At 44.7% G+C, this 16,563-nt stretch overlaps 1 protein-coding gene across 1 annotated transcript; it reads left to right on the forward strand.

The window, feature by feature from the left end:
• Positions 1 to 1,524: 1,524 nt before the first annotated feature.
• phyhiplb (phytanoyl-CoA 2-hydroxylase interacting protein-like b) lies at positions 1,525 to 15,727 on the forward strand. The gene is made up of 5 exons (XM_061087831.1): positions 1,525 to 1,630; positions 10,904 to 11,100; positions 12,195 to 12,369; positions 13,816 to 13,933; positions 15,184 to 15,727. Exons 1-5 carry the CDS (start codon positions 1,525 to 1,527, stop codon positions 15,725 to 15,727), a joined length of 1,140 nt encoding a protein of 379 aa, XP_060943814.1.
• The last annotated feature ends 836 nt before the right edge of the window (positions 15,728 to 16,563 follow it).

The following is a 16,563-nucleotide window of genomic DNA, read 5'->3' on the forward strand; positions in this document are numbered from 1 at the left end:
ATAAGGACACGTGAGCCCCTCGCTTGTCGTTCAAAGGGAGTGCATGTGCGCGCGGATCTGGATGGAGAGCTGTGGTCAAATCAGCCGACACAGAAATTCTACTGCGCGTATATACTGACACTTATGGTAAACGCATCAAACCGCCCAGAAAGGGGAAGGCATCGGAGTACTCAGAGGAAGAACACATGTGGGCCTACGTCCGGTTTCAAAATAAACTGTTGACATGGAGCCAATACAAAATGCATAATTGTAAAATAATTTCTTGGATTAAATTCACAAGAAGTATATATTGTATAACATGTGCCATTTTTATAAATAGCGTTTTGACGGTATCAATTATGAGATTTTACAAAATAAAAATGACACATTTTTAGCTTCAAGTAGGTAATTTCTGGAGAGAGACTGATATGCCTGTGTTCAGGAGCACTCTGACTACCTACATACTGAAGATCAAACATTTTTACTGTATACACTTGGATATTTTTCAAAGTAAAGTCCAACATTTTCACTTAGGAATATATAATTTCTGGATATTTCAAAGTACTGTAAAAACACTTTGCTCAATAAATTCAGAGAGACACTATCAAACATATTTACTGTATATACTTGGATATTTTTCAAAGTAAAGTCCTACATGTGTACAATCAAATCAGTTCATTTCTGGCTATTCTATAAGTTATACACAGCTAGAAATGAGACGTGAGACGATATATACTTCTGGATATAATCCAATCCAATTTCCTTTGGATGCGTTTACCGTATATATCAGTATATGCGCGCAGTAGAATTTCTGTGTGTCGGCTGATTTGACCACAGAGACGCGAGTGTCGGCTGGCTTGACCGCACCAGTACCGGAGGGGGGGGGGGGGGGCACATGGATAATCTGGTTACATAAGAAGCCATTGAATTTGCAGAACGTCTCTGCCGCGCTAATCCACTGAACTACTATTCATGTTCCACTGTCCCGCGGCGGCGCGCACTTGTGGCTCTGAAGGCTCCAGACAATGCGCCGCGTGCACGACGGAGGAGCGAGTGGAATAAGATAAAAGACAAGAGACGACGAGAGGGTCTCTTGTCTTGGCTTTAAAGTGCAAACGCGTCTCTGCAGGAGCTGCTGTTGCTTCACGTCACAAAGAGCCGAACCTGCAGATCCACTGACGCGCCAGTAGCCGCACCACCCAGGGGACAGAGAGCTGAGCTGCTTGCTCTCTCTCTCTCTCTCTCTCTCTCTCTCTCTCTCTCTCTCTCTCTCTCTCTCTCTCTCTCTCTCTCTCTCTCTCTCTCTCCCTCTCCCTCTCCCTCTCCCTCTCTCTCTCTCTCTCTCTCTCTCTCTCCCCCTCTCTCTCCTCCTCTCTCTCTCCCTCTCTCTCCCCCTCTCTCTCCCCTTTCCTCTTTCTCTTTCCTTCCTCCGTGCGTAAAGGACCGAAGCAGTGCTCCTGCAAGTCCCGTGGACGACACTCAACGAGCCGCAGCATTTCCCCCCCCCTTCCCCGGTGACAGCATCACCCAGGCACCGCTGCAGAGATGGAGGTACCAGCCCTGGCGCACAGCATCACCAGTCCGCTGAGTCCCTGCGAGGGGATGATCAAGGACCTGAGCCTGGACGCCATACAGCTGTGCGAGCGCGATGGTGAGCAGGTTTGCTTTCCACATTACAACATGCATGAAAGGTGCAGTCTGCACCATGCTGCGGTGCACAGAGAGGGTTCCTCTTTGGCTTGTAGATGCACCATGTCCCCGTGGTGTGTGTTCTAAGGGGATACCAGGGGCCGCTCGCTCCGCCGGTTCCTCTGCTGAGTGGATGGATGGATGGATGGAGCGTGTACGTGTGCGTGTGCGTGTGTGGAATAGCTGAGCGTCTTTTCTGTTGCAGTCGGGCTTGTGTGCATTAATCACTGCCAGAAATCGAAACGTGCATTCCTGCAAACTGAACATGCACGGACGAGGGAACAGTGTTAAGTGATGGGAGACTTGATTTCAGCACCACAGACGTGGACAGAGCCCCCCCTATCACCGCTGCTCCTGGCTTCATGGATTTGCATCTGAAGCATGACACAAACAAGCATCTTTATAATCTCATATCCCATAATCAACTGGTAATAACTCCCACTAGGTCTGTGCTGCATAAAAGTTTTCCTTTCTGTATAAATCATAAAATATAGTCTCGATATCAAATTGATCGCTGCTTAGAATGCATGTATAAGCCACTTATATCATATCAAAGTATATCAGCCGTTTTTGAATGAGCAGGTTTAACATTGATGCAAATATAATGGTGAGGACGGGGGAAAAAAGCAAGTCATCATCAGGAGAGAAGGAGACGCTCAAACATGGCTGCACCCACATGTGTGTGTGTGTGTGTGTGCACAGGCGGTGGAGCCCTACACACCCATCACTGCAATTACAACCCATTGATTGCACATCTGAGACTAATGGTCACAGCGATTCCCCCCTTTTAATTAAGCGTGTCGATTAATGCACATGCATGACATTGAAATGAGAGGGCACCTTTTCGGAGCTGAGGAGATTTTAATGAGTTTTTCCAGATTTCCTCGATCTTTATTTGGATTGGTCGGTCAGGACGCGCCTGGAGTCAATGGTGTGTCATCACCGAGCCTTCAAATGACCCCTAGCTTCTTATCACTCTGCCATCAGTGTAACACTCATGCTTCATTCTCTCATCTGCCGGAGCTGCTCCTCATAGTGAAATACAGCAGGATGCAGTTTATATCCTCTTAGTGCTTCGCTGGCCTGATCCTAAAGCTGTAATTTGAATAATGGTGTACACAGGCTGAGGCTGGCCGTCTCTCTAATGGACCCCTGTGCCGGTGTTGTGCTTCCAATGCTGCAGCTCAGGAGCTTTTATGATGAAGCCGTGTTGGTGTTTGCAGCAAAACAGGCACTTTCCTGTTCGTCGGGTAGATTGTCGGGTGTTAATAGTGTTTCATTAAGACCCCGACATAGTGTCTGTTTGTGGAGCAACTCAGTCACAATGTCTAGCTTCTGTGCAAACAAACTATCAGTGGTTGCCGTATAGCTGAGTAGTTTCTGGAAATGCCCGTCAATAGAATATGGACCTAAATCTCTCAACCAAAGACCTCAAGAGAGTTACTAATGGTGTAACCTCGCAGGTCGATTATTATAATTCCTTTTGTGCTGGTGTAGAACCGACTTCTCTTCGTAGAGTTCATCATCATCTTCTAACTGGAAAAGGAAAGCTTGATCACCTTACACCAGTACTGGCAACTTCTTGTGAAATTCAGGATGGGTTTAAAATTTTAAATGGCCGGGCACCACTTTATTCAGATTCAACCTCCTGCTCCATCCTGAGCACTGGGGTCGACCAACCTGATGTGTGTAGACTCAAGAACTGAGGTGGCTAATCTCTGCAACAGTTTGTCAGAACTACTGTCACCATAGAAACATTCAACTCATTGCTTTCAATTAGAGTTGAGTTTGACACCTCGATTTCATCTTCTATTGGGCAAAATTATAATTCTTAAATATCCATGGTCTTAAACATTCTGTTGCTTTTCGTATCTTCAATTTATTTTGACTTAATATTTAAATTCTTATTTCTATATGCTAAGCCTGTCCAGCACTTTCATTCAAATTGACTTGAGTTGACTTCCCTCATTAACTAATCAACGTAATCCAGTAGTGTCCTCACTCACTCAACAGCAGGTGAAGCTTGTCGTGTTTAATTCTGGTTGGTAGTGGTTGTTTTATATTAGTATTCCTATTATTTCCCTAAAATGTAATATTGCACACGTTCATTTAGAATAACTTTCAGAGATACTGAAAAGTTTCCACCTACCCAGCCACACCCAGTGTTGCAGATCGCTCACTTCCAGTTTTCCCAGAAACAGACTATTTTTATTATCCGATCAATACGCCCCAAAATGTTCTCACCCTATTCATTTCAGTTAAGCATAGCCGTCTAAATTTATCTCCCATATCCATTAATATTTAATTGAGAGGCAGGAGAGGCTTACGTGCCTTGTGCTGACCCAGCAAATGGAAAATAGATGCAGCTCCAGTAATCTGTGGGAAAGAGCTTTCTCTCCCTCACACACACACACCGAGGACTGTTTGAGAATTTCAATGCACAAAAGTGGGATACAAGTTGTTTCTGTGTGTGAGCCCTGTTCCAGGGGATGTCACAGCCTTAATGGTTCGGTTTAGCGACGGGGTCTTGACATGAATAAGCAAGAGCTGGGGAATGTTTTTCTTTGAGTGAATCTAAAACAGAATCTGCACTTATGAAAGAGACGTCTCTGCTGCATGTGTGCGGAGATCCGGGGACACAGAGGTTCCATAATGTTGCGCTGGACAGAAATTTGTCCCCGAGCTCTGAAACGCTGTGACTGAAGGGACAGCCTGTTTGATTCTACATCCCCAGTTACTGTGTATTTACAGGGGATAATGAAATACATGCTACATGTCTCCGAAGACCTTCCGCTGTGGCCGTTGACATCATTCGGTTGCCGTGATGGATGACTGCCATTTATGCATCCAAGTACTACTCTGTCTGCACTCTGTGAAATCTCTCCAAGCGAAAACACTGCAGCTCCAGCTGTGTCACCCTCAATCTGACAGTGTGTGTCCGTGATAGAGAGATGGTTGTTCTTTCTCGCCACTTTTCAAAAACACTGTTGAGCTGAGAATCATCATGAAAATTAGTTTTGCAAGATTAGATCAGTAGTTGGAGAAATATTTTGAGCAGGGACTGTTTTTCTTTTTCATTACACAAAATATGCTGCCTCTCAGACATAAGTTGATATTTCTTTTTAACTATGACATCTTGGTTTGATTCCAACACAGTCATAACTGAAACATCTCAACTATAGTGACATCATAGAGTGTGTATAAAGATGGATGACGCATCTCTGCTTTCTCACGATGTGCAAAACTAAAGCTAAAATAACCAGAATTTGGGTGCCGCCATCTTGGGCAGTTGCATTTTTCCGACCAATTCCAGGTCAGCCAATCGAACGCTTCATCGATGTGATAAGAAACTACCTGAAATGACAGAAACCATCTTTTAAGAAAACCTTTTGTGAATCTTTTCTTTTGTACTACTAGTTTGGTCCATGTGCCATCTGCTAACATGGAGGAGGTGGGGTTAACCTTGCCCAGCCTCCAGATCAAGAGGATTTGATAAACACTATATGCTGAGGATTAGTGAAACATACAGACTCAAAGTGCTGCTCGATCTGGTTGAACGGAGCTCTTTCAGTTCGTGGCGGTGCAACAGGAGGCCGGCCCGGTGACACACAGCACCGGCTGAGTAAGCTGGCATTTCAGTTTGGCCAGTGCTCAGTGGGAGCAGTTGTTTGCCATGACTGTGCTGGCAACAGGTTCAGATAGTGCACTGCCACTTATGATTCACTTTACTGATTAAAATAGTGAAGAATGTTATTTGTAATTGATTTGCTGTGGAAATCTGCTTCAAACCTTTTCTGTCAGACATTTTCCTTTTTGGCACGAATGCTTTAAACATTGATAAACCTCTCCTCTTATGTTTGAGACGGTTATTTCTCATGAATTTTTTAAATAGTGTTGTTTTGTTTTATAACATTTTAAATGAATAGCGGTAGTTTTACTGAACCAATGTTAATCCCTTTGAGGCAAACTTGGATTAGTGAATATGGGAACTGGAAATTTGATTTGAGACACTAATGCTAATTCAAAATCCTTCTATACAGAATTTATATGGATTTTTACTGCAGTTGCTTTTGATTTCAAAATCTATGCAAATGAGAAATGATGACTCATTCTGGGTTCGGCCAAATTCTGACCTTCTATTAAAATGAACGTATAAGAATAGGGGCGTGGCAATTCTGAACCAATGAGCACGTTTGTGTAATTTATTTGTCGTAGCTTGCTATTCAGGAGCTTGTTGTTTTTTGTAAAAAGGTGGAACTCCACATTGTCAACCCTGATGAACGGAGCTTTGTTTATCTCAATCGGAGAGAAAGATGCTTCCCCGTTGGCAGCTCCTCTCGCTCCCAGCGTGGTCTCTGTCTCTGTCTCTGCATTCAGAGGAACAAAGGCCTGATTTTCAAAAGGCCTGCGAGCTCCAGCGCTGAGTGACTGTCTGCTGCTCTGCTCGTGTCTACACCTCAATTTTAGATGTGAAACTACTGCAACTTAAACGGTAGGAGGCTCATCCGTCTGAAATGAGTGGCCACTTATATGCAGTCAGAGACAGTCAGTCTCGTTTTCACATCCTACACCCTCCTACACTTTTTAAACAGATTCTTTCACATTAGCTTTAAGCCTTAATTTTGGATATGGTGGCGACTTTTGAAAACAATATAAAATAGCCTGATGTAAATGGTCTGTATTTTTTATAACGCTTCTCTAGTCGTGTTGACAAAAAATCAGCTAAAATTGAAGAACCACTCAGAGCACTTTGCAGTTGTTGCACCTATGTGCAGCTCTTTCTCTCTCACACATCACTCACACTCCACTGCCACAGCTCCCAGGGGCCGTGAAACTCGGGGAGACTGGGATCGTAGACCTTATGATTATTGGACGACTTGCTCTCCCTCCTGAACGTCAGCCGCTGATAAACAAGGTAGAAGAACCCAGTGATGAATGGGGAATGTTTTAAATTGTTGTATACTGTCTTTGTTTCGACATGAGACTATCTGTGAATATTCCCCTGTGAGCTGGAGGTAGCGATGAAGGGATGGACGTGGTGCTGCTGCAACAGAATTGATAATGTGACGGTGGCACAGTGGACGTTGCACAGCTCTACTGGACATTTCACATGTTAGTACTGATGCCCTGTTGTTAAGGTTTAAGGACAAAGGATGTCGCATCATGTTAAGCCCTCTGAGGCGAATTGTGATTTGTGAATATGGGCTTTACAAATAAAGTTTCTTAGGGTTTTTTGGAGCTGCTTTGTGGCTTGTATTTCTTTGCACCTCTGTTCAAGGCTGAGTGGATATTTTAGTTATTTAGTGAAAATATGAAAAGTAAGAAAAAGAAGTATGAATCTCAGTGTGAGAATACGTCTCACACTGTTTACCTGCACTGTTCCGTTGAGTACATTTGGCCTGAAAGGGAATCGAATCTCTCATCAGATCGAATAAGTAACTCCCAGCATGAGGCCAGGTGTGACTGGAACCAACTCCCCCAAAGAGAGCCATTAGGACCAACCTATGCACGTTAACAAGATTCCTATTGATCCTGGTGCGTCTGCTGCTATTCCACTCTGGCATTTGGCTGCACGCTGAGGGAAAGGGCAGCAGGCAGCAGGCAGCGTTGGATCGGGTTTGTCAGAATCAACAGAGAAGACTTTCCATCTTGTGAAATGTGATGCTTTTAGCAGCACCAGTGCAGATATTTCTGCGTCCTCCATTTTGTTTCTCTGCTCAAGCATGTGCGCCGCTCTTGTGTATCAAGTTGAATGTGCTGCTACATTCTGTTGACCCCCCCCCCCACATGTGTGCACAGCATGAGTAATCTGCACAGCGAGGGCTTACAAACGGACTCATTTTGCTTGATCATGATTAGTCAAAACTCCCCCCACCCCCTGCATCGTGCATTGTAAGAGTTTAATACTTTAACAGAAGAACATCAGTGTATAAGAGCCTCCACGGTGAAGTTAGAGCACAACAAAATAAATATTGGCTGCAGCCGCAACCCGGTTGCAAGAGCGAATCTGTAAGAGTGATGCTGGCTACAGTCCTGGTGTACTGATGTGATGCTGAGGGGTGAAGGTCTCCCGTGTGAGACTGTAAAAGGTTCTGCTCTTCACCTTAATGACCTTGGCTCTCACTCCATCTTTCTCCCTGAGTCCCAGAGGAGTCGGTGCCGAGCTAAACCGCTGGATCTCACTAAGCCGGTGTGTTTACCTGCACGCAGCTTATATATTTATATTGACAAGCTGCATTTTTTTTAATACATTTGATGATGAATTTGTTTGCATAATGGTATACTGCCAAATGACATTCTCCATCCGTTATATATACTACTTACTCTGCAAGGGTTGCTGGGGCCAATCCCAGCTGACAGTGGGCAGGAGGCGGGGTACACCCAGCACATCACTGGGCGGACATGTAGATTAATTAAATATACAAATATAATACATGTGTTCATTAATGAAATTCATGTTTTTATACTGTTTTCATTTCAGAAGAATAAGAGTGAACAGAGTTTCTGTTCTTCTCTGCCCAGTAAACTGAAGGCGGTCCAGGTCTTGTTTTCCCTGATAGCCTCATTTTCAGCCTGACTGAGCGGCCTCTGGAGTGTTGTGTGGGCAATATCTGATTGGGTTAGGAAAGCCTCGCTGTGTCGGTGCAGTGCCTCCGTGTGCAGGTTAATTAAGAGAGCATTAGAGTAAACAGGAGCTAAATCAGCAGTGTGGAGTCTGAAGGAGCTGCGCTGGTAACAACCTGCATGAGGTCGGTTTGAAGGGAAACATCGGTGTTGATGTTGAACCTCAATCAGGCTCAACACAGCGACTGGGTTAACAGGAGCATCGCTGCTGGTTGGTTTAGGTTCATGCTTACGGTAACGTACAGGTTACACTGTATAAAACTGGTCCTTCAGGGGGTTCACTCTGAAAACTCAAGTTCCGAGAGTTAACTCAACTTCAAGGTGAGCTTTGTGTCATCTTTCAAATTTAAGTTGTTCAAGTCTTTTATCCGTCATTCTTTAAAACTTGATACTCTATTATACAATCTGTTCTTTTAGGTGTAGTCATTTTTTTTGATCGTGTCTGAACTTAAGTGCCTTTCCTTCTTTTCCCTGACGCAGATGTTAGAGATGTCTTTCTCTTGTGTTTGGTAGAGGTCAGCAGCAGAAGGTCTCGGGGGGAACATTAATTCGCTGAGATCACCGTCTGCTCTGCGCTGACTCACTGGAGCAGATTCTGACAGAATTCTGCAGCGTCATGTCCCATGTTGATTATCTCAGTTTGAACCGAACTTCATCAGCTTAGTGGGGTTTATACGACGAGATGTGGATCAGCAGCAGGACGAGGTGTTTTCATAAAAAACGGGACGGAGTGCTCACATGATTTCTGATTAAAAAAAATAATCTCATGTTTAAAAACACCAGCTTTCTCTGGTCTGAAGATTTATATAATTTCTTTCTGTTACAGTCATCTTTAAACTCTAAACTCCCAAGTGCATGTATTTAGTTTTCATCGGGGTGAGCGGTATCTTCCAGGCACTTAACCAAAGAGGGTTTCTCTCTTGGTTAAAGATGATTATTTGCAGTAATCAGCTATAGTCCTGATTAGGAACTAGTGATTAGGATAAAAGTAAGTAGGGGGTCTGGTCTGGTCTGGGGGTGGAGACCATACTTTTGTCTATTTTAAGTCGTAAGTCATGACTGGGAAATGAGCCAAACCAGAATACAATTGTAAGATGTTCCCTGGTCATAGGAGTCACTTCCTGTTTTGTCCGTTTCCTAAAATGAATCCATCTACAAACGCTCTTATTGATGTGTTGAGGCGAGACAGAGGAGACCTCACAGCCCAATTATGGGATTACTCTTTTCTCTGGCCCTCTCTCAGCTGATGAGCAGAGATGGATGTTCCATGCTCTGCTGCTTCTTCCTTTGTTTGTTCTCCGTGGACTTTCAGTGGGGTTGTGCATTTTCTGCATTCTTGTTTTTTACTCACTCTCGTGTTTAGACCCCTAAGCGTGCACAGAAAACGCATTGTTGCGGTGCCAAGTGGGCGTGTCCCAGTGTGACGCAAAGTCTATATTCATCCTAAAACTACAAAGCTCTCATTCAACCGATGACATTTGCTGTGGCCTCTGTGTGCACTTGGGATTTTTCTCCTCTGTTCCATGTTGTGTTACTTGCAGGGACCTGATTAATTGGTGTAGTGAATTTCTGATCAGGCTGAAGAGCGACGAGACAAAATACTGTGAAATTGTAATTTTCTACGTTTATGCAAAGTAAACGTTCTAAGCTTTCACCAGTATTTTAAACGTTAAAGTTTCAGGCTCTTAAACAACTGGAGATTCAAGAACGTTACTGTCATTGGGCATGAACGACTTAATTACAAAACGTTATTCTCAAAACAAATTGTGCCTGTTAAACAGATTTACAAAGAAAAATATACAAATATGTAGTAGGTCATTAGAAATGACTATATGCAGAGAGGAGATTCATTCAGCAGCGTTTGAAATATTTAATGCAGCGTATGTTCTGAGCAGCAGATAGGTGTGTGTGTATGTGTGTATATGTATGTGTGTGTGTGTGTGTGTGTGTGTGTGTGTGTGTGTGTGTGTGTGTGTGTGTGTGTGTGTTTGTGTGTGTGTGTGTGTGTGTGTGATGAGGGACTGATGTGTTTCCATGGCAACTCTCTGGGCTTGGCTGATGGTGGATACACTACGAGTGCTGTTTCCTTAGAGAGCATTGTAGTATGGAACCTTTATGTGCAATACTGAGGGCTGAATAAAAGCACGGTGATACAGTGGTTAACATCACAGCAGGAAGGTTGCTGGTTCAAATCACAGTTCAGTGGCAAACCTTTCTTTGTGATGCTCTTCCCTTATCTGGCTTTTCTCTGGGTATTCTGGCTTTTCTCCCACAGTCCACTGACTGTAAGTAAACCGTACAGGTGTGAGTGTGAGTGTGAATTGTTGTTAGTCTCTGTGAGTCACCCCTGTGATACGCTGATGACCGGTCCAGAGTGAAACCCCCCCCCTTGCCAAATGTTTGCTGATTGGCTCCAGCGACCCTCAGGGGACGAGGGGTTCAGATAATGGATGAATAAAAGCTTGGCATAGATACAGTCTGCACCACATGTTACATTCACTGACGTCTTAAAACACTGAAGTCATAATGAGCAAAGTATTTCAGGCTTAACTTGAATAATTATGATCATTTTTATGTGAAACATCAACATTGATTGTTGTTACCTTCACAGGGAGTAAATCCCAGGACGGCAGCATCTCGGAGAATGAGGAGCTTCCTGTTCCCCAGAACATCAAGATCAGCAACATCACCTGCGACTCCTTCAAGATCTGCTGGGACATGGAGCCACGCAGCAAGGAACGCATCACACACTACTTCATCGACCTGAACAAGAAGGAGAACAAGAACTCAAACAAGTTCAAGCACAAGGTAACGGTTGAAGCAGCTCGTCTCACTGCAGAGGGATGACTCAACAAAGGGCCTCAAATGGAAGTGTCATTCGATTCGCAAAGAAAAGGAAGTAATTTGTCGAGGATAAGAGGATTTGTAAAAAATGTGATTCAGTGTGTGAGAAAAGTGAAGAATCACAATGAGCTAGCAGAGACAAAAGAGAGAGTTTAAGTATTTTACCAAACTATAAAAACATGAACAATTTTCCCAGTGATCATTCAGCTCTAAAAAAAACTATTTCATCTCTTTATTTGAATGTCCTTGAGATTTAAATCTTTTTCATGAGCTCTGTGGCCACAATAACAATCCCTTGACAGTGTAATGTGTTACAAATATTTATATTGTGTGAAAGAGATGCATTTATAAGCAATATAAACTATACAATGCCACTAAATGGTCCTAACCATTCTGAAACATTCTGAATTTTGATTAAGTTTGAAGTTTGAAACCTAAAATGTCTGTTTGAGGCTCGGACACAGGTAACCATGTCAGATAACCCTTCTTTAGGCAAGGAGACACTTTGCACGGTGGCTATTGCTCCCAGTGTGCTGGTGGTCTGAGCTGTAATGGGCGTATATCACACACACAGTCTCTCTCTCTCTGCCTGAGAGTAATTGCTTTAGGGGCAGCAGGAGGAGGAAGAAGAGGAGGAAGAAGAGGAGGAGGAAGACTGCAGCTTCTTACAGACTCCTTTTAACATTCTCCCTCCTCTAATCCTGCAGTCACTTCCTGGGTGTTGTGTAGTTAAGGGTCCAAACACTGTATTTGTATTTAGTCTGTGACCAATAGTGATTGTGCAGTGATGGCGCTGAGTCTGTTGCTAGGCAGAGGCTCCTGGTCCAATCAATGACCTGCTCACACCCTCGGAGACTTGCGTAGGTTAAATGAGGTAAAAAAAGTTGTACACACATAAATAAAATTGCAGTGACGGCCACAAACTACAGTCCAGCACTTATGTATATGAAGTGTTTACGAGCAGACGTCTGCCAATACCTGCATGGGGCCGAGAGACGGCCATAAATGGAGAAGTTCCTCCTGACTCTCCGACTCCATTCTTCTCTCCCTCCCTGCAGGATGTTCCGACCAAGCTGGTGGCCAAGGCCGTGCCCCTGCCCATGACGGTCCGGGGCCACTGGTTCCTCAGCCCACGCACCGAGTACACCGTGGCCGTGCAGACCGCCTCCAAGCAGACCGACGGGGACTACGCCGTCTCCGAGTGGAGTGAGATCATCGAGTTCTGCACCGGCGGTGAGGAACACAGGCCACGGGTGACATCACACATTTCAAAAGTGACCAACTGAACCAAAAAGGACAGAGAGGGAGGAGACAATGGAGGAAAGGACACAGCACAGTGCATATTGAAGGGAGGCTAATTTAAATGGAGTGCAGGCAAAGATGGATGGAGAGATGGAGGAGGGGAGGGCTGAGGGAAGAGAGGGATTAAAGGAAGGAGGGGAGCCGTGCTGTATATCTTCTGATGCAAGGGGTCACAGGGTTCAACATCGCAGGCTGGAGGCTTAGCGTGGGGGGGGAGGAGGAGAGAGATGATGGCGTGGAGACTGGCGAGCAGAGTAATCACAGAGGGTGAGGAGGCTAAAACATACAAGACGTAATCACATGTAACGGCCCCCGCAGCTCCCCCCCCTTGTTTACTAATGTGCACATGCAAACATGGTCCCAATGACATGTTTATGTCTCGAGTTTACAATAAACTAAAGTATTAATCAAACAGAGATTTTGTCCTGAAGTTAAAGTGTCACGAAGCATTAGGTCCCCTCAGGACTGCTATGATTCAATCAATCAAACTTTATACCTGTCAAGCTAATCAAATCCAAAACACTTTGTTGTTGTATATTCAGATTTATCTTAAAGAGTTCTTCTTTGGGTCTTCTTTGCCACAAAATGTCAGAGAAATGGATTCAGTAGTTTTTGTGTAATCCTGGAATCTAACAGATAAATGCCCATGAAAACAAATCCTCCTTCTCTCAGTAGAGACTCAAGGTCATACATGTGAGAAAATGCAGAAAGAAATATGTGTTGAAAAATAAAGTGTGTGTGTGTCTGTGTGTATGTGTGTGTGTATGTGTGTGTGTGTGTGTGTGTGTGTGTGTGTGTGTGTGTGTGTGTGTGTGTGTGTGTGTGTGTGTGTGTGTGCGCATGTGTCATACGAAGAGGTGATGAAGGAAAATACTTAAATATATTGCAGAGACTTTCCCTTACTATGACTAATAGACTCAAGGTCTAACAAATGTTTTGACAGCTTTAATGCTGAGTAATTCTTCTAAATGTTTTTTTTTTCCTTTTCCTCAAAACGAGAGAGCAGAGCATCTTCCCTTTTTACTCAAATCGTCCTCAGTGGTGTGTTCGAGTTCCCGTAGTGAAATTGGGATGATTGCATCATTCAGATTTTGTATACATATGCTTTGGATCATCTCCAAACCCAGTTGGCAGAGCTGTGTTTTGGTGGTGGTGAGGGAAAGTAGATGATACTATAAGACTGACTGAGAAGGGTTCTGGTCTAAATGCTGAGTCACTTCAGCCTCTGAATAACTACGGAGACGTGAGGGAGGGAAGAGCGTCTGGATCCCTGAGCTCATATGCAGAATTCACATCAAAATAATTGGATTTCCTATAATGATGTTTGTCCATTTCCTTTCACTAATTCCATTAATGATCTGTTCTGTGTTTTTGCAGATTATTCCACGGTGCATCTGAACCAGCTGCTGGAGAAGGCCGAGGCCATCGCCGGCCGGATGCTGCGTCTCTCCGTCTTCTACAGGAACCAGAACAAAGAATATTTTGACCATGCCAGGTAAAAGGCAAATAAAGAGCACGTAGCTTTAGGTCGATGCACTGGACTCCGGATCAAGCTGATGATTCACCTCTAGAGTGCAGCCTGATGATTAGATCCATAAATCCACAGGTGAACTTCAATCTACTGAAGCAGCATCCAGTGACTTACTCTGCACAGTCGAATACAGCAGAGAACAAAGCAGCGAAGCTTTGTGTAACTCTGTCAGACAACAGCAGACAGTTGCTCGGAGATCCGGGCGAATGAATAGAGACAGAACAAATCATACTCGTGGCAGCAAAAGTCTGCTTTACTGTAGGAGGAGAATGTGACAGACAGAGAGGGAGAATATCCCTGGAGCTTCTGCTGCTTCAGTAGAGTCTGTCTTCTGTCCCTTCCCGTCTCATCCTCCTCTTGTTGTCTCTTGGTTCTAATGGCTCCTCTCCATCCTCTCTGTCTCTGCACTGGAGCCTGTGAGCACTCTTTTGTTGGAGTTTTAAAAAAAATGACGTCATCTGCACAGGCTTCATCCCCTTTAGCTGAGACGCAGCTGCCACTGTGTGCTTCTGTCAAACTGCACCACCGTGTGGCAAACAACAGTACTGTCCCGATGGGGCCTCAGATCGTTTGACCTGAACTGGGAGCTGTGTAATTCTGTAATGCCCACAACAAAGCATCAATTATGAATATAATGACAACCACTGGAGTGATATCATATAATTATGATTCATAGCTGGAGCTTCGGAGATTTAATTTGCTCTGCGGGAGGGGGGTGCAGCTGCCACAATAGTGTTCATTGCTTTGAATGTTGGTTTGTTAATTTGCAGTCTGGAAGCAGCTTTTCTTTTCTGGCAGTATTTGAGAATGATAAAGAAAAGTGTCAGGTTTTTTTTCAGCGAACATGAATCTTTTCTCCCCAGGACGAACTTGACTCTGTTAATGTGATTACAGCTTGAGAAATGCTGCACGTACAAGATAGAGTTCTCTCTACTCGCTGTGTACTCTACTCTACACCCCCCCCCCCCCCCCCCACACTTGTCACGTGCTGTCTCGACACTGTTCATAATACTTTAATGAAACTGAGTAAAGTGGTGCCACTGCTTTCTGGCAATTCAAAAATCACTTTAACTGGTTTAGTAGGGAGTTTATTTAGGGAGTAGGGTTTATTAAAAGATGAGCAGTGTTTGTCACTGATCGGCCCCAGAGGGAAGCTGATGAATCGTTTTCTGTTTGTTCACGACACATTTCGTTCTCTTCTGTCCGACCTCCAGAAACGAGCAGGAGAACCGAATGCTGCCGTCGGTGAAGGACGACAGTGGCAGCCATGGCTCGCCCATCAGTGGGAAGCTGGAGGGCCTTTTCTTCAGCTGCAACACAGAGTTCAACACCGGCAAACCGCCGCAGGACTCCCCTTACGGCCGCCACCGCTTCGAGGTCCAGGCCGACACGCTCTTCAACCCCGACACCAACCTGTACTTTGGGGATTTCTACTGCATGTACACGGCCTACCACTTCGTTATTCTGGTCCTGGCGCCGAAGGGCTCCAAGGGCGACGACTTCTGCAAGCAGCGCCTCCCTTTGCTCGACATGGCCAACAACCCTTTCCTCACCTGCAAGCGGATCGAGGAGGGCGACGGCGGCCTGCTGTTCCATCACGCCCAGGACGTCATACTGGAGGTCATCTACACGGAGCCCGTGGACCTGTCGTCGGGCACGGTGGCCGAGATCAGCGGGTACCAGCAGATGAGCAATTCCACGGTAAACGCCAAGAAGGACCCGAGCTGCAAGACCTGCAACATCAGTGTGGGGCGCTAAGCAACAGCAGATTGCAGGAGAGCAAGGGAAGGACTCAGAGGGGACCGGCCTCCACACACACACACAGGAAGGTCACGTGTACTGATGAAGCAGACCAACACATGCATGAAGCAGCAGATTTAGTAGACTCCCAGACATGCACACCGACATCTCTCTGACACCGCTCTGTACTCTGAAGAGACCGACAGTCCCCAAAGAAGAACGGAGGAAAAGAGAGGAAGGGACTCACACTTTGACACCTGCACCATTGACTCCTCGTCTTTAAAGGGGTTGTCCTTAAATGTTGAAAACATACATCAGATCAAACGTGAAGATGTCCACACAAGGGACCACCAGCTGATACACCACCACGGACTCATCCATCCATCCTGCAAGTCATCTCTGGCGTACTGACCCAAACCCTTTAACTCTACTAAAAACATGGGCTGCTTCAATTAAGTTTTTTTCATTTTAATTTTGTTCATAACCTTTGCCTTGTTATTATTGATATGCCGACGATTGTGGACGAGCATTTTGTTGTTTCCAATTTTCCTCTTTCTAGAAATGTTTTGTTCTTTTTCCACAGTAGAGAAAGTCTGACTTCTGTTTCTTTTTTTACCACCTACTACTAGTGGCATGAAATGGTACTACAGCATTCTAGGGCTGCAGTATCAACGGTAATCTTTCTTTAAACCAAAGGTGTTAAAAACCAGACATGAAACTGGTGTGGAATCTAATGCAACAACCAGTCAAAAATGTGTATTCATGTGAACTTCTCATGAAAAAGCAGCAAAGCATGATGCAGTTCTGAAAGCTGACCTCTCACATAGCAACCTTTTCTGTAACACTCGCTCTTC

Source organism: Limanda limanda, chromosome 15 (assembly GCF_963576545.1).
Source record: "Limanda limanda chromosome 15, fLimLim1.1, whole genome shotgun sequence".
Taxonomy (NCBI): domain Eukaryota; kingdom Metazoa; phylum Chordata; class Actinopteri; order Pleuronectiformes; family Pleuronectidae; genus Limanda; species Limanda limanda.